The sequence below is a fragment of the Chiloscyllium plagiosum genome, unplaced genomic scaffold (assembly GCF_037043375.1).
Source record: "Chiloscyllium plagiosum isolate Xiang-an unplaced genomic scaffold, Cpla_swu_hap1 HiC_scaffold_31, whole genome shotgun sequence".
NCBI classification, from domain to species: Eukaryota; Metazoa; Chordata; class Chondrichthyes; order Orectolobiformes; family Hemiscylliidae; genus Chiloscyllium; species Chiloscyllium plagiosum.
Genome location: NW_028270169.1, coordinates 17,681,601 through 17,705,578, shown reverse-complemented (window position 1 = coordinate 17,705,578; position 23,978 = coordinate 17,681,601). Strand labels below are relative to the sequence as shown.

The following is a 23,978-nucleotide window of genomic DNA, read 5'->3' as shown; positions in this document are numbered from 1 at the left end:
TAATTGGTGACTTAGAAGCCAGTTATGGCCAAGGTTGCGATAGTTTTGAGAGGAACTCCTTTTTACTTAAATTTTCACTCGCAGCATAATCTTCCATGAACCAGCGCAATCTGGCAACAGCTTTCTGGGCAATAAATACTGGCCTATCCAGTGATGCTCTCACCTCGACAATGAATGAAAAAAAGAACAGGCAAAAGTCAGGGAGTTCTGTGGCACATACATTGGCTCCGATTCCATAAAGCCTATATGCCATCAACAAGGCACGTGTCAGGAGTATAATAGAATACTTTCCACTTGCCTGGATGGGTGCAGCTCCAGTGACATTCAGGAAAATCACCATCATCCAGGAAAAGCAACCTTCCTGACTGGCATTCAATTCTTCACCTTAAACATTCACTCCCTTCAGCACCAATGCCACAGTATACCCTACACGATGCACTGAAGAAATTCACTGAAGCTCCTTTAACAGTGCTTCCTAAAGCTCTCTACCACTTTGAAGGACAAGGGCAGCAGATACATGGAAACCATCTCCAAGATCCCCTTCACCACCCCAAGCAACTCACAATCCTGACTGGGGAATACATTGCTGTTCCTTCAGTGTCGTTGGGACAAAATCCTGGAACTTCCTTCCTAACAGCATTGTGGAGGCTGCAGTGTTTAATGAAGGAGAATCACCATCACCTTCCTTGGGGCAATTAGGGATGCGTAATAAATAATGACCTAGCCAGTAATGCCCACATCCCATGAATGATTTTTTTAAAAAGGCCACAACAATTAGCTTCTTAAACAATCAAAAGTATTAAAACCTTTCAAAACCTTCACTTCAAGTGTCCTTAATTTTAAGTGGTCCCTTGCATTTGGACACATACAGCAGCAAGTCTTCATGAAATTAAGTTGATCTGGGGTAGATGTCAGTTTTATGAGTGGGGCCAGCTTGTCTCTTTAACTTGTGTGAGAAGTGTGATTCACACTGGACGCAACCTGTGCTTGAAGATGCTTGACATTTTCCTGCAAGGTTAGCTAATTTTGGATGAACTGTTCTTAAGTAATCTGTCATGATTTGGAGATGTCGGTGTTGGACTGGGGTGTACAAAGTTAAAAATCACACAACACCAGGTTATAGTCCAACAAGTTTTATTGGAAGAAAGCTAGTGTGCTTCCAATTAAACCTGTTGGACTATAACCTGGTGTGGTGTGATTTTTAACTAAGTAATCTGTGCAATTTTAAAGAAGTCCTGCATACTTTATCTTTACAATATGTGCTAACAAGCAAAGAATTTGACTTACAACGTAATATAAAATTAACTAAAGCACTGAGTTTGACTGTAGGAAAAGAGGATTTCTGAATTAGCAACAAATACTCAGAATGTGCAAGCTTTTGCTCACCCTTTAAAATCCTTGAGCTCAACTGTGTCTCCGAGTAAATTCAAGAATTCCTTAAAAACAGGGCTTTCCTCATTGTTGCCAAATAACTCGGCTTCAGTGGTCTGCAACACAGGAATAAACATACATTACAATTTCTTTTAAAACAAATACTTAAGAATAGAACAAGTGAAGTGTGAGAATGCAGGCTTAATTCAATTGAATCAACTGTAGTTGCATTGAGTTAACCCTTATCTGGACTGTTATTACATGATATATCCCAGAAACCCGAAAACAGCCTGACCAGGGATCTGTTGTTGAACATGTTGGGTGTTGCTGCAAGGTTCCAACAGTGAAACGGCCTTAAGAAGGGTCTGTTCTGACCATTCTGACCATTCTGACTAGACCCAAAACGTGAACTGTGCTTTCTCTCCACAGATGCTTCCAGACCTGTTGAGTTTTTCTAGCAATTTCTGTTTTAGATACTTTTAATCAATCTGTTCAGAAATGTTATGACACACCTCTGGAGCAGGTGGGACTTGAGCACAGGCCTCCTGGCTCAAAGATGGGGACACTACTACTGCCATAAGTGCATCTGTCAATACTTCTCCAACCAACTCATTGCATATATTCTTCTGTTCCATTTTCCTACATGCAACACTTACCTGGAAATTGCGCTCAAGTCTGTATCAAACCTTTGGATTCAAAGGTGATAGTGTTACCAACTCAGCTATAACTCTCATTAAACTGTATGGGCATCATTGAATCATCATATGTGCTCTATCAAACTTACAGAAATGTTGAGCTGCATATTACATCCTCCAGTAAGTATCTTTTTGGAAGGGAGACAAAGAATATAGGAAGGTTGGCTAACCCTCCATCATCCCACTCACTCCCAAGCTCACCCCCATTATACAGAGGCTGGGAGTACTCTGAAATAGGAAGCCTGACCACCACATATAAATAAATACTTAATGGCCAATTGAGCTGATCAAATGACAAAAACAAATGCTGAATTTCTATCTCGCAAATGCATACTTAAATAGTTTGCACTGCATCAGAAGGATTACAGATGCAATGTTAAGATTTCTATCAATGACTCTTGATGTTCCAAAAAGCAATCTCCACCTCAGGGCAGCCCACATTTACTCTGACATTTCTTCAGGTTAACCAATGGAGATGCATTAATCTTACATCATGCAACTCCACAGAAATTCAGTTTAGGTGGCAAATGTTTACCTGCAAATAAAACTGTGCGCCCTCATGTTCTTTTGTGTGTGTGAAATAGTTAACAAAGCATGAATTGAGTGAAATTAACATTTAAGTTATGTCTTTATAAATGGGTTAGCTGGAATTCCCCTCATCTGCATGCACAGGAGACTGTAAATACACCTGTGACTGATGTGGCTGTTACCTCAGGCCCTGTAACTACTCTGTCAACTGGCTAACATTAACATTAGGGAACATTGTTTGGCGTTAGCTCCAGGTTGTGACCAGAACGTACCTAATAAATATGAAGTGAAGCTATTTTGATAAATGCTGGTATAAATAAAGATTGAATCTTATGTTTTTCTAGGACAGTTATTACTCACCTGTCTGACCTTCTGATAAATGACACCAAACTTGAAGTTGTTATTGATCTCGTGTTCATCATATGCCACTATGAACTTGGATCCCTTAAAGACAATGAAACAAATGGCAAATGACGAAAAGACTTTACAAAATTATTCCGTCTTTCATTTCCACTGACTTCTGAGAGAAGTTGGGAGTTTGACCATGATCAGGACAGTCATGTCCTGGTTAAAAACTCAACTTTACCTCATTAGAAAAATAAATCTGGAATTAAAAGTCCAGTAATGACCATGAATCCATTGTGAATTGTCAGAAAAGCCCATCTGGTTCAGGGAAGGAAACCTGCCATCTTTACCTGGTCTGGCCTCCATGTGAATCCAGACCCACAGCAATGTGGTTGACTCATAACTGCCCTCTAGGCAATTAGGGATGGGCAATAACTAGCCGACGCTGCTACGTCCCATGAATGAATGAGAAAAAAGGATAGACTTGGTCTGCAATGGTTAGAAAACATATTCAGTGAGTAGGGGAAAGTTGCTGGTGGGAAAGCTATGGGTTGATGCATCTCATTGGGGTTTTACTCCTGGGAATGTTTTGAATCTAACACAGATTGAAGGAATGAAAAACTCCTCTTTCTCTCTGTGACCAGGAGATCCTGTTTGGTGGGACTCTGGGTTGTCATAATGATCCCTAGCTGGTGCAAGCACCGAGCACAAATCGCTCTTGAACTCAAGGTTTCTGAGCACAAATTGCCAATCGCACTTGGAGAGGACACTGTGGCGCCATCATTGATATGGTACGGATTAAAGGACATTGACGGGGCAAATAGCTGGAGCTTAATTACTGTGTCTGATGTCTCCAGCCTATTTGAGTTGACAGAAAACCAAACAACAAATCCTGATGTTTTGTTACTTCCACAGCTGCCAAAATTATTTTAACAATTAGCTGACAGGATCTGTGAATTAGGTTGAATGCTTTCTTGAACAGTGATTAAATGTTTTTAAATATGTTTGACAGAAATATCTGGTCAGTTATTTTTGATATTTTTGACATATTTTTGATAACTTTTTCATTACACATTCCTGTATCCACAATTCAACTGCAAACAAGTACAGGGAAATGGGGTTAGTATGGATGGACATTTTGGTCGACATGGACCAGTTTGGGCCAAAGGGCCTGTCTCTGTGCTGAAGGACTCTATGACTCTATAGCAGCTTTGGTAAACAGGCAATTACATCACATCCTCAGGCAGGCACACTGCAGTAGCACCATTGGTTGGATGGTGTAATTTCATCATGTAGAAAAGTATATTGACTGCTTCACCGACAAGTTCACAGAAGAATTTATAATGAAATTATGACAGTAAATATAGACTACAACTGAATTACGTTTGCACATCCTAATCCAATTATCTTCCACACTTTTGTCAAACTGAAGACTGCACTTGACTCTTCCTGTGCAACACCATTGCCAATACCAATGCATTACATTGTGATTGTTTTCTGCTGCTCCCACTGAAGAAGAAAACTCAGAAGACAGTTTGGGCGTCCAGGAATAGCATAATGTTATTGAAAACTTACCTTAGGATACAGTACGGGGGAGAACTTCACACAGGTCAGGTCATCACAGAGAAGCTGAGAAAGAGAGAGGCAATGGTCCTTTAGAACAATTAAATGTTGCTTTTCAGTGTAAATGCAGTTATAATTTATGCAAATTTACTTCTCACCATAAAGACCAAAAGAATTGTAGATGCTGCAAATCAGAAACAAAAACAGAAATTGCTGGAAAAAGATCAGCAGGTCTGGCAGCATCTGTGGAGAGAAATCAGAGTTAATGTTCCAGGTCAAGTGACCCTTCTTCAGAAACTTTCCTCAGTTCTAAGGAAGGATCACTGAACCTGAAACTTTAACTCTGGTATCTCTCCACAGATGCTGCCAGATCTGCTGAGCTTTTCCAGCAATTTCTGTTTTTGTTACTTTTCGCCATGTTAAAGTTAAACATCACACAACACCAGGTTATAGTCCAACAGGTTTAATTGGAAGCACGAGCTTTTGGAGCAGCGCTCTTTCATCAGGTGGCTGTGCTCCGAAAGCTAGTGCTTCCAATTAGACCTGTTGGACTATAACCTGGTGTTGTGTGATTTTTAACTTTGTACACTCCAGTCCAACACCGGCATCTCCAAATCAAGTTCACCATGTCAGATTATTTTTCTTCCAGGGCCGAAGTTATCAAATTCAACAACAAGTAATAGAGACTTTGTACCTGCTTGTGATGCATGTAAGCGTGCAAGGGCCGTTAAATGAAGAATTCCTATAACTTTGTCAGAATTTTTAAAAGTTATCTTGATTTGTAAGACACGGCAACAAGAACTATATTAATTACTTAATCAACTGTCATTTGCACTACATCTTTTCACAGTCCCCAGTGAAGGTGAGAAGATGTCTGTTCTTGGGCTACACATTATCTGAGCTGACACCAATTGTTAAAGTTAACCTGAGAATGTAACTTTTAAAAGAAGTTTTGTGATTTACATATGAAAGAAGTAAAATTAACATGGTCGTTCTAACAGACTTAACAACCAATCAAGGTATTTTTCAAAGTATGATTTCAGTTACATCACACTGTAAACTTTTGCTAAGTTCTGTGTCTGACAATTACCTGATGAAGGAGCAGCGCTCTGAAAGCTAGTGCTTCCAATTAAACCTGTTGGACTGTAACTTGGTGTTGTGTGCTTTTTAGCTTTGTACACCACAGTCCAACACCAGCATCTCCAAATCTTGGGCTACAAGTGTTGCTGCTCAGAATAGAAGCTGCTGTCTGCTGAGCAGCTTTACTCCTTATTCTCTCCCGCTGCAGGTCTGGAGATCTGTGACCTCTGCACTGATTCCACAAGATGGATTTGGAATAGTTTAGAACACACAGCGGACCATGAAATCTTGTCCAGTTTTGCTGTGGAACAATGCATTGTTGCTCCAATCCATTCAACAACAACTCTGACCAACTCAAGGATGGTACAGTATTATGTGGGCGTGATATACTGTTTGATGACAGAGTTGATAACTCTAAGGAGGAGAAAGTGAGGTCTGCAGATGCTGGAGATCAGAGCTGAAAATGTGTTGCTGGAAAAGCGCAGCAGGTCAGGCAGCATCCAGGGAACAGGAGAATCGACGTTTCGGGCATAAGCCCTTCTTCAGGAATAAGCCCTTCTTCCTGAAGAAGGGCTTATGCCCGAAACATCGATTCTCCTGTTCCCTGGATGCTGCCTGACCTGCTGCGCTTTTCCAGCAACACATTTTCAGCTTTGATAACTCTAAAGCTTGGCACAGAAGTCTATAGCCACAGTTTTGGATGAATTATTTTAAAATGGATGTATTTAAGCAAATTATTTAAACTATGGTGTGACTTCACTATTCATCTTCTTTGGAGATGTATTTACTTCTGTGAATCTCGTTCATTTGTTTTCAGAATTTCCTACCTCTAAGTGTTTGTTATACGTCATTATGAGTTTATTTAATTATTGTCACATACATCTGGAAAGATACAGAATTCTGTCACTAGTTAGACCATCACAATTGGAATACTGCAAACAGTCTTGGGTGCCCTTACCGAAGGAAAGATATACAGGCATTGGAGGCAGCTCAGAGGAGGTTCACCAGTTTAATTCTGAGCATGGAGATATTATGAGGAGAAGCTGAGTAGGTTGGGTGTTACTCATTGGAGTTCAGAAGAATCAGAGATGACCTTATTGAAACAGATAAAGTACTTGGGGACTTAACAATGCAGTTGCTAAGACACCATTTCCCCTTGTGAAATAGTCGAGAACCAGAAGACATAATCTTAGAGGAAGCGATCACCCACTTACAGAGACGAGGAGTAATTTCTTCTCTCATGGACCTGTGAATCTGTAGAATTCACAGAGAGCTGTTGAGGCTGGGTCATCAAGTATATTTAAGGCTGACATAGACAGATTTTTAAACAGTATGGGAATCAAAGGTTATGGTTAAAAGGCTGTGGATGGCACAGCAGACCTGATCAGCTGAATGAGTCAAGAGTAGAGTGGTGCTGGAAAAGCACAGCAGGTCAGGCAGCATCCGAGAAGCAGGAAAATCAACATTTCGGGCAAAAGCCCTTCATCAGGAATTCCTGAAATGTCAATTTTCCTGCTTCTCGGATGCTGCCTGACCTGCTGTGCTTTTCCAGCACCACTCTAATCTTGACTCTAATCCGCAGCATCTGCAGTACCCACTTACGGCTGAATGGTCTAGCTCTGTTTCTATGTCTTATGGTGTAAGCATCTACAGATTTAAATGTGGTACATTTGGCATTTTTCGTCCAAATATTTCTACCAGTTTCCATTCAGGATGAAAATGATTGGCAAAAGAGCCAGAGTGAGAGATGATTTAACTCAGTGAGTTGCTGTGATAGAAGATGCTGAAAGAGCGATGAACATGATTTTAACAATAACTTTCAAAAAGCAATGGGGATCGATAGATCTTAAAAGGAAAAAATAAATGCAGGTCACAAGTTACTAGCAGAGAATTGAGACTAACTGGATGGGTCTGTCAAAGAGCCAAGAGAGAGGCAATGGCTGGAGAGGCTGTGCTTTAAGTTTTAATATATGTTTGTAGAATTATGTTAAAATAAAAGCAGACAACCTGCTCAGAAAGCAGACTCTGGCCATAAATCAATAGTGTGCTAATCCTCATGTGATAAGTTGTGAGGGTTTTGTGGCTGTCCCATTCTAGAGCTCGTTCTGTTTCACTAATTGAACAAAACTACAGAGAGTTGTCCAACAGATTTCCAGCAGAACTATGCAGAATTAATTTTGGCCTCTTCAGCTGTGACCATTCTAATACCACACAGAGATCTGCTGATCTAATAAAGAAACTGTATTACGTAGGCTCACATCACACTTATACCTGTGAGACATGCTACTTCACAAAACCAGCTGTCAATGTTCACATTATCAAGATATCCTTGTATTCTTTTCTTTCTCTGTAGCTTTCAATTAAGTTGCACTTCTGAAGCACGGCACAATGTCTGTGATTAACATGTATCCAAAACGACCGCAAAGATTAATGTTAGTGGCAGAAGTTAATTCCAATTAATTGACAGCCCAAAAATAAAGTAAAGCTTCTTAAAAGGGATGGGTTGCAAAGAAAGATTACAGAAGCTTAAGCGATTTATTCAGAAAATGCAGAAGCTTAACGTATTTATTCAGGAAACATTGCAGCTAAGGGAAGCACATTTAAAATATATTAAAGAGAGCTCTCTTGTAGCATCAGGTAATTTACTTTGCAAATAAATTGCCTTTCCTGAGCCCTGTTATCATGTTCAGTATTGAATGCCCTGCTTGCTCTTTGAGATGAGGTGGGCAAATAACACGCTATGGTGTGTAAACTTTGTTTTGCCAAACCCTTGGAAATAACTACAAACCGATAATAGATATCAATGGAGCAATATATTAGACTGAGAAATGTCTAAGTGGCTATAAGTAAACATTAGAGTAAAGAACAGAATGATTTGTTGCAATGAGTCAGCTTACCTTTGCTATCAGTGGAATACTGGGAATTCGGGATACTCCATCGAGAGGGAGTCGCTCGTGGATTGTTTTCGATTTGGACCTATCAAAACAAATGTCAAAATGAAAGTTGCATGCATTTGAAATTGAAACATGCAACTTCTTCAGTGTCTGCAGACACGATAGCCCGTTATGGGTTGAATGGTTTAAAATCAAATAACCTGTGACCATCAGATCTGGTTTCCATCTGATACAGATATCAAACGTGCACAGGCTTTGGGATGATTACCGATGGACTGCAAACCAGTTGCATAACATTTGTGAGATGCCCAGATCCTTCCAGGATCAGGGATTCGTCATTGCTCAGAAAACCCTGCTTCTGCCACTTCAACTTTTTAAAGCTAAGTCCTGGCATTCAGACGGGTAATTGGCCGCCACAGGGCATGTTTAGAAGCACACAGGGTTTCACATCTCATAACATCACTTGCCTCAGTAATATGACTGCTTATTATAAGCGGTGGCATGGTAGCTCAGGGGTTAGTACTGCTGCCTCACAGCACCTGGGTTTGATTCCAGCCCCGGGTGACTGTCTGTGTTGAGTTTGCACATTCTCCCTGTGTCTGTGGGGGTTTGCTCTGGTCTCCTCCCACAATCCAAAGATGTGCAGGTTAGGTGAATTGGTCATGCTAAATTGCCCATAGTGTTCAGGGATGTGTAGATTAGGTGCATTATTCAGGGGTAAATAGAGGAAAATAGGGTCTGGGTGGGTTACCCTTCGTAGGGTTGGTGTGAACTTGTTGGGCCAAAGGGCCTGTTTCCACACTGTAGGGAGTTTTTAAAAAACAAAGGTAACTACTAATTTGGGTTAAAGAAACCAGTTCTGCAATAGTTTTGTATGTCAAATTTCAACCATATGAATTCATGGTTTTAAATGGAGAGGCCACAAAAATGCAACTGTGCGTTCATACCGAACTTAGAGAAAGAATTGCATTTATGTAGTGATTTTCACAACTACAGGATACCCCAAAGTGCATTAGAGCTAATGAAGTGCTTCTAAAGAGCTGTCACTGTTGTCATGAAAGACACATGGCAACCAATTTGCACACAGCAAGCTCCCACAAACAACAGGATGACCATTTTGTTTGTGATGTTTATTCAGCGATTTGGGGAGGGGGGGGATGTTAGTCGAGATACCAGTTACAATTCCCTTGTCTCCGTTGAAATAATCAAATGCCTGCGTCAGACGGCTGACAGAGCCTCCATTAAATATCTCTTCCTTTCAATAATGCAGCATTACCTCAGTACTGCACTGGGGCATCAGCACTCAGCTTTCCTGGAATGGGGTTTGAGCTCATAACCCCCTGGCTCATAGCTGCTATTACGTGTGTCAGCCTTGGCTCACTTGCAAAAGGCTGACACACTTCGTAGCATTACCCCATGTACAGGCAGAATAATACAGTAGAAACTGTTGGCTTACTGTGAGAAAATGCTTTGGAGATCTGCTAGTGGATTTAAGGGAAATGTCATAGTGGCCTTGTAGCATTTGTGTATCACACAGCAGAGCTTGCCTCTGTTACCTGAGTATGATCCTCAGATATTCTTGCCCATCAGTATCTTCATACTTGACTGAAATGACCAGGTTTCCCAGAACACCGCATGAGGTATAAAAATTCAAATGCTCCTAAAAGAATGAAAAGTGTTATTCTTATCTTGCCAAAGAGTTTGTTTGAATTAAAGAGGTCGCCTCCGCAGATAGGTATTACATCAAAGGATGTACTTTTCATTCTTTCTAACCTCAAGATAAATATCTCTTGACTGACAACCAAAGATGGTTTGTTGTGGAAAAGCAGGGCTTTTCCGATAATCTCTTGGCAACTTGAGGTCACACAATTGCATATTAGGTTTGTGCAGCTGTCTTTGTGCGTGCCTGCATATCTTTAATTGAGCTGATTTAACTTTTGTTAATTTAACTTTATACACATGGTGTATAAAGACACTCACCTCACATACCTCCCTTGGTTGTTTTTTTATAGCATGTTATTGAACAGACAAGATTTGGGGATCTCCCTTGGCATTGCTCAGAGCTGAGAAGGAAATGGCTTCCAACACTGGCTTGAAGTACAGGAGTCACGCGATTGAGTTTACACTTGCACAAATGTTAGAGTGTAGCTGTGTCACTTGGCTGTTTCGATCTGGAGTGCACTGTCCAGAAGGGCTTTGGAAGCCCTTTTAATTGTACTTTCAAGTGCAATTAGTGTTCAACAGACCGACATGTGTTAGGCAGCAAAAGACTTGGAGATTTATAAAGGATGTTATTCTAAATCTACAGCTTCAGCATAAACACTAGTTTCACATTTCCCTGCTGGAACCTTCCCCTGTCTAGAAACAATTCCCCACTGGGGCAGCACCACCTTAGACAGCAGTCCAGGCCTCATTTCCCATCTCACCAGAAAGACGGCTCTTCCAATACTAATACTGCCTTGGTGCTGCACTAGCGTTCCAGACTAGCTTCTTCTTTGCTCAACTCTCTGATGTGAGACATAAACACGCAAACTTCCTAATCAGGGAACCAGCGTGCTACTAACTAAACCACAGCACAGAAGGAATTAACCATGGAATTTCATCGTAAATTAATTTCTGCCTGAGGACAACAATCTGTTCTCATTACTCATTTCTTTTCCATTTATTAATTAACCCAGGATGTGGCAAGACCAGTATTTATAGCCCATGGAAATTTTTTTTATTCACTCGTAGGACACAGGTGTTGCTGGCTGGCCCAGCATTTATTGCCCCTCCCAATTGCCCTTGAGAAGCTGGTAGTGAGCTGCCTTCTTGAACCACTGTGGTCCATGTGCAGTAGGTAGATCCACGATGCCATTAGAGAGGGAAGTCAAGGATGTTGACCTAGTAACAGTGAAGAAACCATGTGTTATTTCCTCATTAGACTGGGCAGTGGCTTGCAGGGGAACTTGCAGGTGGTGGCATTCCCATGTATCTGTTTCTTTTTCCCTTGTAGATGGAAGTGGTCAAGGTGCTGTCTGAGGATCTTTGGTGAATTTCTGCAGTGCATCTTGGAGATTGTACACTGCTGCTGCTACTGAGCATCAATGGTGGAGGAAATGGATGCATGTGTATCTAGTGCCAATCAATTGGGCTGCTTTCATGTGGATGGTGTCAAGCTTCTTGAGCGTTGTTGGAGCTGCACCCATCCAGACAAGGGGGGAGTATTCCATCACACTCCTGACTTGTGCCTTGGAGATGGGGGACAGGCTTTGGGGGAGTCAGGAGGTGTGTTATACACTGCAGTATTCCTAGCCTCTGACCTGCTCTGGAAGCCACTGTGTTTATGTAGTGAGTCCAGTTGAGTTTCTTGTCAGTGGTAACCCCAGAAAGTTGATAGTGGGAAATTCAGTGATGGATGTCAAGGGATAGTGGTTAGATTGTCTCTTATTAGAGATGGTCATTGGCTGACATTTGTGTGGGGCGAATGCGACTTGCTATTTTGTCAGTTCAGGCCTGGATACTATCTAGACCTTATTGCATTTGGACATGTACTGCCCCAGTATTTAAGCAGTCATGAATGGTGCTGAACATTGTGCAATCATTGGCAAACGTCCCTACTTCTGACCTTATGATGGAGGGAAGGTCATTGATGAAGGTAGTTGAGTAGGACACTCCCCTGAGAAGCAATGAACATTCTTCCTGTACCATTGCAGCACATGTGGTGTTGTTATTACTGGTAAAGTTCCAATGTTGGCAGAATCTTGTATAGCTTTAAGTTTGATTCATATTTCTATTGTGCGTGTGTTAAGGAAGGAAGGATTTAACTTCATTGTTAAGGTCTGTGGGCAGTCAGGGGTGTCTGGAAAGGTACTTAGATGCATTTAAACAAATTTTTGAAGAACCCTTGAAGTGACCAGTTCAGTGCTTTAGAAAGCTCAGGGTAGAAGAGGGAGAAAAAAAATTGTCCAGTGGCACAGGGAGACAGATATAGAAACAGTTTACTTTGGAAAGAAAGAAGCATCCAGAGGGTCAGTGAGTGTTATCTTTCAGATAACAGCAGGTCAGTCAGTGAGGAAGAGTCTATAAGAGGCAGCAGTACAGGTTAACAGTAACCACAATAGGAAGATTGGAGAAAAAAAAAAGTTTAACATCAGTAAATGAATGCTCAGAAATGAAAGGCTGTGGACGAGATATTCAAGGAATCCATGTTAAGATGCAAGTGAACTATGTTTGCAATTTGCTCAAGTGTCTCATGAAGAGACATTAACAAAAGAAGATGTCATTGTGTGAATGCAGAGGTTCTCCAGGAATGCTCCAATCCCTGCTCACTGAACAGGGAACTTGAAAGTGGAAACTAAGTGCCCATTTACTGCGGTTTGACTATCTGTGAGGTTGTGGTTGTGGATAAATGAGTTAAAACTTTATTGCCGATGTTTGTAGTCAGTAAGCAATTTAGGTAATTCTTATATGTTATAAAATAGTTTGTTAATTTTTCCTTCTTGTGTGTAGTATACTTCCTTGTTATTTTGTCAAAGGTACTTTAGAAGCCCCTTGAGAATATATTCAATGACTGATCACCATGGTGACCAATTTACAAAAAATAAAACTTGTGGTCTATTAAAGGCAGAGTTCACTCTGGAATCGGAGGTGTCCCACATTACCATCATATGGGGTAATAACAAAATTAATTTATAATGGATTAAAAGTTCATTCATTAAAGAAAAGTTGAAGACAAACATATTAAGTCAGGATAACTGGCCAAATAAGAGACAGGATCAGGTGAATTATTCAACACAGTGAGCTCTGATGCTCTGGAATGTAATGCCAACAGGCTGGAAGAAGTAGATTCAAAAGGGGAAAATTGCATGGTGAAAGGGGAAGTAGACAGTACAGTGTACGGGTTTAATGTCACCATAGTCTCACAGGGCTCTTATTAGAGAGAGCGATGACAGGTGAGGGGAGAGGTTGAGAAGGAGAGTAACTTCAGCTGTTGTCAGAACTTAACCCACACGACTGGCATCACCCTGCTGTCCAGCCAACTGAGCTAACTGACCTCCCAATCACAAAGTAAGTACCACAGGTTGAGATATGAACATGATATGATTGACTAATATAATCACTAATCATGTATTAGTTTGAATATGATTGGATGATACTGTCTTATGCATTAGTTTGGATATGATGGATAATATAGTCCTGTGTATTTATTTGGAATGTAAAATAAGCAAACATGGTTAGATAAAGATATGGGTGAGTAAAAGTGCAACCTTTTGAGTGGAGTTATTATTTGCAGGATTGGTCGATTGGAAGCCTGTTATCCGATTGAATGGCATAATCGATTGATTTTTTTTTGAGCTGATTGCCATTTTCGAATATGTACATCCCCCATATGTGAATGAATAATAATAGATGACAATATTGTCTGGTTTCTCTTTCGTTATGTAAATGCTCCCCTTCAGGTGCTTATTCAATTGCCTTTTAAAAGCCACTTTTGAGCTTGAGTGGGGACAGCCAGTGTGTCTGGAGTGGGGGGGGGAGTGGAGACGGCCAATGTGTCTGGAGTGGGGGGGGGGGGGAGTGGAGACGGCCAGTGTGTCTGGAGTGGGGATGGACAGTGTTTCTGGAGGGGGGGGCGAGTGGGGGCGGACAGTGTGTCTGGAGGGGGTGGAGTGGGGATGGCAAGTGTGTCTGGAGTGGGGGGGGGGGAAGTGGGGACAGCCAGCGTGGGGGTGGGGGGGGTGGGAGTGGGGACGGACAGTGTGTCTGGAGTGGGGGGGAGTGGGGACGGCCAGTGTGTCTGGAGTGGGGACAACCAGTGTGTCTGGAGTGGGGGCGCGGGGGGGGCGGGGGGGGAGTGGGGACGGCCAGTGTGTTTGGAGCAGGGACGACCAGTGTGTGTGTGGGGGGGGAGTGGGGATGGCCAGTGTATCTGGAGTGGGGGGGAGTGGGGATGGACAGTGTGTCTAGAGTGGGGGGGGGGGGATGAGTGGGGACGGCCAGTGTATCTGAAGTGAGGGGGGGGGAGTGGGGACGGACAGTGTGTCTGGAGGGAGTGGGGAGTGGGGACAGATAGTGTGTGTGGTGTGAGGGGGAGTGGGGATGGCCAGTGTGTCTGGACTGAGGGGGAGTGGGGACAGCCAGTGTGTCTGGAGTGGAGGGGAGTGGGGATGCCCAATGTGTCTGGAGTGAGGGGGAGTGGGGATGGTCAGTGTGTCTGGAGTGGGGGGGAGTGGGGATGGACAGTTTGTCTGGAGTGGGGGGGAGTGGGGATGGACAGTGTGTCTGGAGTAGGGGTGAGTGGGGATGCCTAGTGTGTCTGCAGTGACGGGGAGTGGGGATGGACAGTGTGTCTGGAGTGGGGGGGAGTGGGGACGGACAGTGTGTGTGGTGTGAGACAGAGCCTGAACGGACAGTGTGGAAGATTGTTGCATTGGGGATCGATGTGGGTGGTCAGCAGTTAGTAAGCCCAGTCAGACCACATGGGGGAAGCCTCCTGCATTCAACTACTGCAAGCCCTTTATAAAAAGATTGCAATGTTTATCACTGTAACTGTATTTCTTGTTTTTCTAATGTATACAATGAATAACTGTAAGGTAATGCAACTTTTTTATTTCTCCATTTTGTATCCAAGATTTGTACTTTGTACCTAAGATGGCACTGTGTGGGGTGACTTTGTAAATGTTTCAGTGTACTCCTGTATTTAAATACAGGTGACAATAAACCTAATTCTAAATTCTACCTCTTCCACCCTGTGGGCAGCATTGAACCAAGGGAACCTGTGTTTCATCTGTTCAAAGTGGGAATAAAGGGTTGAACAACCCTATCACAACTCTATGGGAATACGGCAGGGAATGAAACTACTTAGTGCTTTCCAAGTGCTATCACAGGTCTGCTGGGCTGAATGGCCTCCTGTACACCATATGAGTTTATGATTTTCTACATCAAGTGGCTGGTATCCTTCAACTCACTCTGATGGACTCTGAACAAATATCTGGAGGGCAAGATTTTGTGCTCAGGAAGTTTCACAAGGAAAGGCTATAATTATATAGTGTCAGCTTGAGTCCAATGCCAAAAATATAGTTCAGAATAGAAACGGTGTGTTAACAGATGAACAATTGTGTAGCTTTAGGGCAAACTATACTGAGCATTTGGCAACTGTTTTGCCGGATTTGGAAGAACTGTACCTGTCTCGGAGATGATTGCTGTTGGTGCAATGTGCCAAATGTGAAAAATTTCCATCCCTCATGTTGATGAGGAGAAAACAAATGTTTTGAATTAAACAAGATACAGCGATGTTATTTGTGCACATTCCATTTCTAAATAATTTCTTGCTAAATAATTTCTTTAATACCCATTCCAAGTAATTGGATGTTGACTTCTGCTCCTAAATCTGGGAATTTGGTGGTGGAATAGGACACTCAAGCAGAGCTGCTCCGCTCCACCTGTTTCCACCTTTTTCCTTTTTTTAACCTCTCCCCTCCTTTCTCTCAGCCTTGGACATCTGCCCCCTGGCTTCTAATTTCTGGCCTCTGAAACAGGGACTTTGACAATGACCAGGAGCCTGAAGCAGGGCCTGTGACAATGACCAGAGGCCTGAAGCAGGGATTCTGCCAATGACCAGGGGCCTGAAGCAGGGACTGTGACAATGACCAGAGGCCTGAAGCAGGGACTGTGACAATGACCAGGAGCCAGAAGCAGGGACTGTGACAATGACCAGGGGCCTGAAGCAGGGACTCTGCTAATGACAAGTGGCCCAAAGTGGAGCAAGGCAATATCCAGTGGTCAGACCACATGGAGGCTCCCTGCGCTGATCTGCTGTGGTGAGTCCTTAGACAGAGACTGAGATGCTGGTCTTTTTGACACTGCTTCTTGTTTTTCTGACCTATGGTCATAATGTGCATAAATTATTTTCTTCATTTCTCTATTCTGTCACTAAGGATTACCTTTTTTACCTAAGATGGCACTATACGTGGTGACGTATAAACTTTTAACTGTACTCATTTGAGTACATGTGACCATAAAATTAGAACATAGAACAGTACAGCACAGAATAGGCCCTTCAGCCCACAATGTTGTGCCAACCATTGTTCCTCGTGTAAGGTAAACCTAATGTATGAACCCTCAAATGTCTGTGACCATATGCATGTCCAGCAGTCTCTTAAATAACCCCAATGACCTCGCTTCCACAACTGCTGTTGGCAACACATTCCATGCTCTCACAACTTTCTGCATAAAGACATCCCCTCTATATTCTCCGCCATAGCTTAAAACTATGACCCCTTATGTTAACAATTTCTGCCCTGTGAAAAAGTCTCTGGCTATCAACTCTATCTATGCCTCTCATTATCTTGTACACCTCAATTAGGTCCCCTCTCTTCCTTCTTTTTTCCAATGAAAAAAGTCCGAGCTCAGTCAACCTCTCTTCGTAAGATAAGCCCTCCATTCCAGGCAGCATCCTGGTAAACCTCCTCTGAACCCTCTCCAAAACATCCATATCTTTCCTATAATAGGGCGAAGTGGATACAGTATTCCAAGTGTGGTCTAACCAAAGTTTTATAGAGCTGCAACAAAATCTCACGGCTCTTAAACTCAATCCCCCTGTTAATGAAAGCCAAAACACCATATGCTTTCTTAACAACCCTGTCCACTTGGATGGCAATTTTAAGGGATCTATGTCCCTGCACACCAAGATCCCGCTGCCAAGAATCCTGTCTTTAATCCTGTACTCAACTTTCAAGTTTGACCTTCCAAATTGCATCACTTCACATTTATCCAGGTTGAACTCCTTCTGCCACCTCTCAGCCTATCTCTGCATCCTGTCAATGTCATGCTGTAGTCTACAACAGCTCTCTACACTGCCAATGACACCTCCAACCTTTGTGTCGTTTGCAAACTTGCTAACCCATCCTTCAAACTCCTCATCCATGTCATTAATAAAAATTACAAAGAGTAGAGGCCCAAGAACAGAGCCCTGTGGAACACCACTCCCACTGACTTCCAGGCAGAATACTTTCCTTCTACTACCACTCGCTGTCTTCTGTCGACCAGCCAATTCTGCATCCAGACAGCTAAATTTCCCTGTATCCCATTCCTCCTGACCTTCTGAACGAGCCTACCATGGGGAACCTTATCAAATGCCTTGCTGAAGTCCATATACACCACATCCACCGCTCGACCTTCATCAACTTGTCTAGTAACATCCTCAAAGAACTCAATAGGATTTGTGAGGCATGACCTGCCCCTCACAAAGCCGTGCTGACTGCATTTAATCAAGCCATGCTCTTCCAGATGGTCATAAATCCTATCCCTCAAAATCCTTTCTAACACCTTGCAGACAACAGACGTGAGACTGACTGGTCTGTAATTACTGGGGATTTCCCTATTTCCTTTCTTGAAGAGAGGAATTACATTTGCCTCCCTCCAGTCCTCAGGTATGACTCCGGTGGAGAGTGAGGATGCAAAGATCTTCGCAAGCGGCGAAGCAATCACATTTCTCGCTTCCCAAAGCAGCCGAGGACAAATCTGGTCTGGCCCTGGTGATTTGTCAATCTTAAATGTTTGTCAAAATTTTCAACACATCAGCTTCCTCAATCTCTATCCATTCCAGCATGCACACCTGCTCCTCAATGGTTTCATTCACTACAAGGTCCTTTTCTTTAGTAAAGACAGAAGCAAAAAATTCGCTTAGGGCTTCCCCTATCTCCTCAGACTCTATATTCATTAATTAATTCAATTAAATTCAATTTGTTTGTATATCTATATGACTTAGGTACAGAACTGGGCCATTCACCCCTTCAGGCCGAACATAAACCTCTTAGTCATTCCCAATCCTGTGCTCGGTCCTGACCAGCTGCTGGTTCAGGCGTGGAGTGCCACACAAAAGAGGTTTCCCTGTAGGTGGGAACATCTCAACACACCAGCAAATCAAAACTTGGTAGCAATATTAACATTTAAGGCAATTGCTCTCAAAATTATTTCAAGAACTCAATAAAACATGATTGGAACAGCTTGTTTCTCGATTGATAATTTCATTCTGTACAGTGGGTCAACTGCATGGCATGCCAATCACTTCCTGGGCCACTGACCTTATTGAGAAAGTGCTTCCTGTAAGCTCTGGCAGTACTGTTGCATTCCAGCTTGTACCCAAAGGTGCTGGGACTCAGGCTCTCTACCACATCCTCCTCGCAGAAACTACTTTCGGATGATGTTGGGGTATTAATGGTATCCATTCCTTCAATCCAGTACCCACCAAACTGAGGGAGGATAATGGACTGATATGGCCCCGCTTTCTCGATGACCTGGATAACACAGTTCATTCCATTCGTTAATCCTCCGGTAAATATCTGCACCTTGTCCAGAAGCCCACAGGGCATTTAGCATTTTAATTCTCCTCTGAAGAATTTTACTCAAGGATATTTCGGGGAGATATTTGGTGATGATTACTGCCTGGTGGTCATTAATCTGATTAAGTGGACCCAATATCCATTGTGAAACCAGACTGATTTTATGAAAATAATCATGTGGTCTTTCATCCTCCCCACTATTTCACCAACCTGATGTAGCATGATGAATTTTCTTTTGATAGGGACACAGAAAAATACACCTCAGGCTTTCATTGCACAGGGCAATTTTTCTAGACTGGCTGCAAAAGAGGGAGGTGTCCCAGCCCAGAAAGGAAACTTTTCTGTTTCACCTGAGGGAGAATCACTGGGGCTCTGGTGAATTTTGATCATTCAATTGGATCCTATTCTGATCTTGTAAAATGCGCCCTGCAACACCCAATGAGGAAAATCTGGTCGGAAGTTGGGTTTTAGTTGGCCACTTTGCGACAAACACCAAAACTGGTGATCTGCTCAAAACCCAAAGATGCCAATCCTAAAGGTGAAAAACGGAATTAGTGATGTAAGAGGCTGAATAAGACTCAAACCCCAGTCAATGGATAATATTCCATTTGAAACTTTTGAGTGAGCTGAAGGCATGGAGCAGAAGGAGACCATTTAGCCCATTGAGTCTGTGCCACCATTCAATGAGGTCATAGCTCATCGGATCAATCTCAACTTCACTTTCCCGCCTTATCCCCTTTAAACATTGATTCCTCACTGTTTAAGGGAGGGGATGAAATGGTAAAATCAATCAATGCCTAGATCTAGATCTGATGAAATACCTATGAATTAGACAGGTACAAATGTTGTGGTTCTGTTCGCTGAGCAGTAGCCACACACGCAGATGACAAGCAACATGAGTTCGACTGGGACAACACTACTATTATAGGACAAGCCAAACAGAGAACAGCCAGGGAATTCCTAGAGGCATGGCACTCATCCACAGATTCTATCAACAAACACATCGACCTGGACCCAATATACCGGCCACTACAACAGACAGCTGGAACTGACAACCGGAAGCGGCAGAGACAAACCACTATAAATGCCGGAGGAAAGATCACAGAAGCACTTCACAGGAGGCTCCCAAGCACTGAGGATGTCACCTAGACAGGGGACGAAACGTCTGCAACACAAATTCCCAGCTCGGCGAACAGAACCACAACAAGAAGCACCCGAGCTACAAATCTTCTCACAAACTTTGAATAGGTACAAATACTTCAGGAGTACTCTCATTTTCTAACAGCAAGCCTCTCTGAATAAATTCTTTGAGTATTTAAGATAGACTTACCTCATCAATACTGGGATAGGGGATGTAATCATCCTGGAAAACAAAGCAAGCACATATATGAACCTGTGTAAATTGATGGCAAAAATATCTACTTAAAATCTCTGACACTGACAGTGTCCTTTTCCTGTCAACCTGCAGAAAGGATGTTGGCATTCATTGTTGACTAGGTATGTAAAACAAAAAGTGTAGCACTGGAAAAGCACAGCAGGTCAGGCAGCATCCAGGAGCAGGAGAATCGACGTTTCAGGCATAAACCCTTCATTCCCGAAACGTCAATTCTCCTGCTCCTTGGATGCTGCCTGGCCTGCTGTGCTTTTCCAGCACCACACTCTTCAACTCTGACCTCCAGCATCTACAGTCCTCACTTCCTCCTCGCTATTTAAAACCCCTTGTGTCTTAATTCTGTGCAAGTCTTGCAACTAACCCAGGTGTTAAAACAGAAAGTTGGAGGTTATCAACATAACCTAAACCTGACAAGGAATTGAGATGATTTAAAGGAGTGGGAGGATGTCTGTGTGTAGCAGCAATACCAACATTGGCCAACTCGTCTATTCTTGCATTTCAGATGCTATAGAATGGATGTCCTTTTTTATATAAAACAACTTGTCACAACTGATCAATGCTAAATGGGTAACAAAATTTACTGTTTTTCTGACCGTCAGGTAACTGCTCCCTTAGTGCAGCTACAAAACAACTTCCAAGTTGGAGCATGTTGGAGCAGAAGGTGGCAATTAGCAAATCAAACCTATTTTGCCATTGATGGAGATTAAGCACTTAACGCCACACATCTGCCTTTGCCTCATATTCATTAAGACCTGTGATTATCCAAAATGTATCAACCTCAAATTTAAGAAAACTAATTTGAGTAATTGCAGAATTGTCATTTGCAGAAGGGAGTTCCAAATTTTGTGTTGAGAATTACTTCCTAACTTCACTCCTGGAAGATTTGGCACTAATGTTTAGACCATTCCTCTAGTCAGTGAACAATAATAATTTCAATCTAAAATGGCCCAGCAAGCCACTGAGTTCAAGGGCGATTAGGGACAGGAAGTAAACACTACCCTTGCAAGTGATGTTTCTGTCCCTTGAAATAACTTTTTTTAAAATTAATTCCCTTTATTATCTTGAACTTTTCAACTAAATCATCTTTTACCTTCCTGGGATTACAACCCCATTTTGATTGCACTTTAAGGTCAGGTATCACTTTGGTAAACAGAAACCACACTCCCTCCCAATCCTTCCTAAGATGTGGTACATCAGAGGCGTTCATAATGTGTGCTCCCCAGTTTGTACCACATCATTCAAACAAAGTTAGCAGGAAACACAAGCCCCTGATATTGCTGCACCACAGCACTGATAGGCTGGACTGGCTACTTTCCTCTCTCACTCAGCAGGAAGTCCCACATCGGACAGCTGTCAGTCAATCTAATTTACGCTTGTGAAGACAGTGATACTTGCTATTACGTTGCACTCTAACAGATAGCCCCTTATTGTCCCCATCTCCCTTCCCCTCGCGGACTCCGTCCCATCTTCTCTCCAACCCTCATTCCCACAGCTCTCACAGAGGAGTCATGACCATTTTCAGGCCTTAAAAATAGGTCACAGTGGGAAAAATATTTGGGACGCACATCCTATGCTGTTTGGTTTTTTTTTGGTACTAAGCTAGGGGGAAGCAGCAGTCTAATAGCATAATCGCTGGACCATTAATCCAAAAGACCCAGGGAATATTCTGGGGACTTGGGTTTGAATCCTGTCAGGGCAGATGGTGGAATTTGAATTCAGTAAAAAAGAATTCATTGTTGATTGCCAGTGGGAATAAAAACCATCTGGTTCACTAATGCCCTTTGAGGAGGGAAAATGTCATCCTTACCTGGTCTAGCCTACAAATGATTCTAGGTGCACAGCAATGTGGTTTATTTTTAACTGCCCTCTGGGTAATTAGAGATGGGCAATAAATGAGGGTCTCGACAGAGATGCCCTCATGAATGAAAAAAATTGTTCCAATTGCTGTGACTTACTTGGGCATCAATACTTTTGAAACATTATGTTCTCTATTAGAGATCCTGTCATAAGTTTGGGCAAATACTCGAGTGTTGTCCAAATGTTAGAGTGATCCAGAGCTTTGTTGAATGAGACATAGACAATATCTGGTGCCCTCGGCACAGAGCAGATGCCTGAGTTTCCTACATAGCTACAGTATCTAACAAAGGATTCCTGGAGTCAGACTGGTATCACAATATTTAATTAAAAGCTACAGTGAATAACAAACCTTCTGCCTGTTGCTCTTGTCCTTCTGCTCATCAAATTTTAGAGTCTGTTGGAATCAAAGGAATGTTAAGGCTTATTTGGAAGCTATAAAATAAGTTTACAAGGTCAACCAACAATATACATTCTATCCTGTATCTCAAAGCCACGAGAACTACTGCAGGGAAGAAACACAGTTAGCTAGATAGTAGTGTGGCTGTCCGAGTCACAAATAACTCAGCAGAGGCAAATTTTCCGTCATTTTCAGAGTATCCCCCTTCAGTCACTGCTGGGGATTGGGAACATCAAGAGTGGTGTATATTGTAAGGTTGGTGTTGGTATCCTTGCAACAGTCAGCTGCTAACACCCTGTTTCATTGAGGAGGTGTAAGACGATGAGTGGGAAAAACAATTATGTTCATCAATGGCCATCCTATCCAACTTTGGGTACTGACTTCCTCAACTGCTGGCAATACTAACTTCTCCAAGAATGAAGGGAAACAAAAGGAGAGATTCTCAGGCCAAATCTGAGGGGCGCTCTCCCAATATCCCTCCTCGTTCCAGGAGCGCTCATTTGCCATGTCACAGTGCTCATATTCTGTTGACTCTTCACTCATTCACACTGCCCTCTGGCACTACCCTCCTCTCAGATATTGTATTAAAGCAGCTGTTGGTGGGAAAAAGGATGTGGATTGAAGTCAAGTGCAATGCTTATTCTGGTAACATGAAAAATGTAAGTCACCCAATCTTATTTCAAATAGGCCTCACCTGCATCAGCATTGGGACAAACTGTGCTTAAAACTGTGATCTTAGGAAATTCGAGAAAAATCATTATGCTGGGGAGGTGGGAAATGTTTCTGTAATTTCTCCCGTTTTTGTTCTGGGGAATGTGTCAATCCTAGCAAGGCCACATGTAATGCCCACCCTGCTTTCTCCAGATAGGTAGTTAATAGACCTTCTCTTTGACTCATTGCAATCTTGTTCCAACAATGTGTTCCAACAATGATGTTAAGTTGGGAACTTCTCACATTGGTCCAATGGTAATGAAGGAATGGTAATTAATGACTGAACCAGGTTAGTATACAGCATCAAGGGAACCCTGAAGCAGATGATGTTCCCCTGACAATTGCAAACCTTTTCAAATTCATAGAAGCAGAAGATCCCACTGAATTAGTTATAGTTTGAGTTTGGAAGTACTGCTTAAGCTTATGAGCCTGTTATGTAGCACCTGTGATTGTGAAAAACTTAGGTGATGAATTATTATTGTAGCCAACATATTTTGCCACATTAAAATATGTTGACTTAACTGCGATTGTTCCTAACTCTTTCACAGCCAGTACAGTGAATGCTGACAACATTTGCTCTTACACATGTCCTGCATCAGTACTCAAGATGGCATATTTCTCTTGGAATGAATTGAAAATGCATAGCTTCTAAACACCCAGTCAGACTCCCATTATAACATGCTCCTGACCCTAGCTATTTTGGAGATTACTACAAGAAATGCTCCATTAATTTACAAACCAAGCACATGGCATGATCCAGTCAGGTGATAAGTTGCGGCATTAAAGCAAAGATTGTTAATGGTGTGAAACTGAGTTGTG

The 23,978-nt window shown here is 42.4% G+C and overlaps 1 protein-coding gene across 8 annotated transcripts in view; it reads right to left on the bottom strand.

Moving 5' to 3' along the window:
* The window catches only part of LOC122563963 (rap1 GTPase-activating protein 2), a 313,908-nt gene that overhangs the window by 42,127 nt on the left and 247,803 nt on the right, over nt 1-23,978 (bottom strand). For all 8 annotated transcript variants that reach the window (XM_043718318.2, XM_087977294.1, XM_087977295.1 and 5 more), the window contains 8 exons: nt 22,401-22,445; nt 20,132-20,164; nt 18,544-18,756; nt 10,033-10,136; nt 8,480-8,558; nt 4,515-4,568; nt 2,955-3,038; nt 1,387-1,487 (listed from right to left, as the gene is read on the bottom strand). In XM_043718318.2, coding sequence (XP_043574253.1) covers nt 1,387-1,487; nt 2,955-3,038; nt 4,515-4,568; nt 8,480-8,558; nt 10,033-10,136; nt 18,544-18,756; nt 20,132-20,164; nt 22,401-22,445 — 713 coding nt within the window. The remainder of the gene's footprint in view (nt 1-1,386; nt 1,488-2,954; nt 3,039-4,514; nt 4,569-8,479; nt 8,559-10,032; nt 10,137-18,543; nt 18,757-20,131; nt 20,165-22,400; nt 22,446-23,978) is intronic.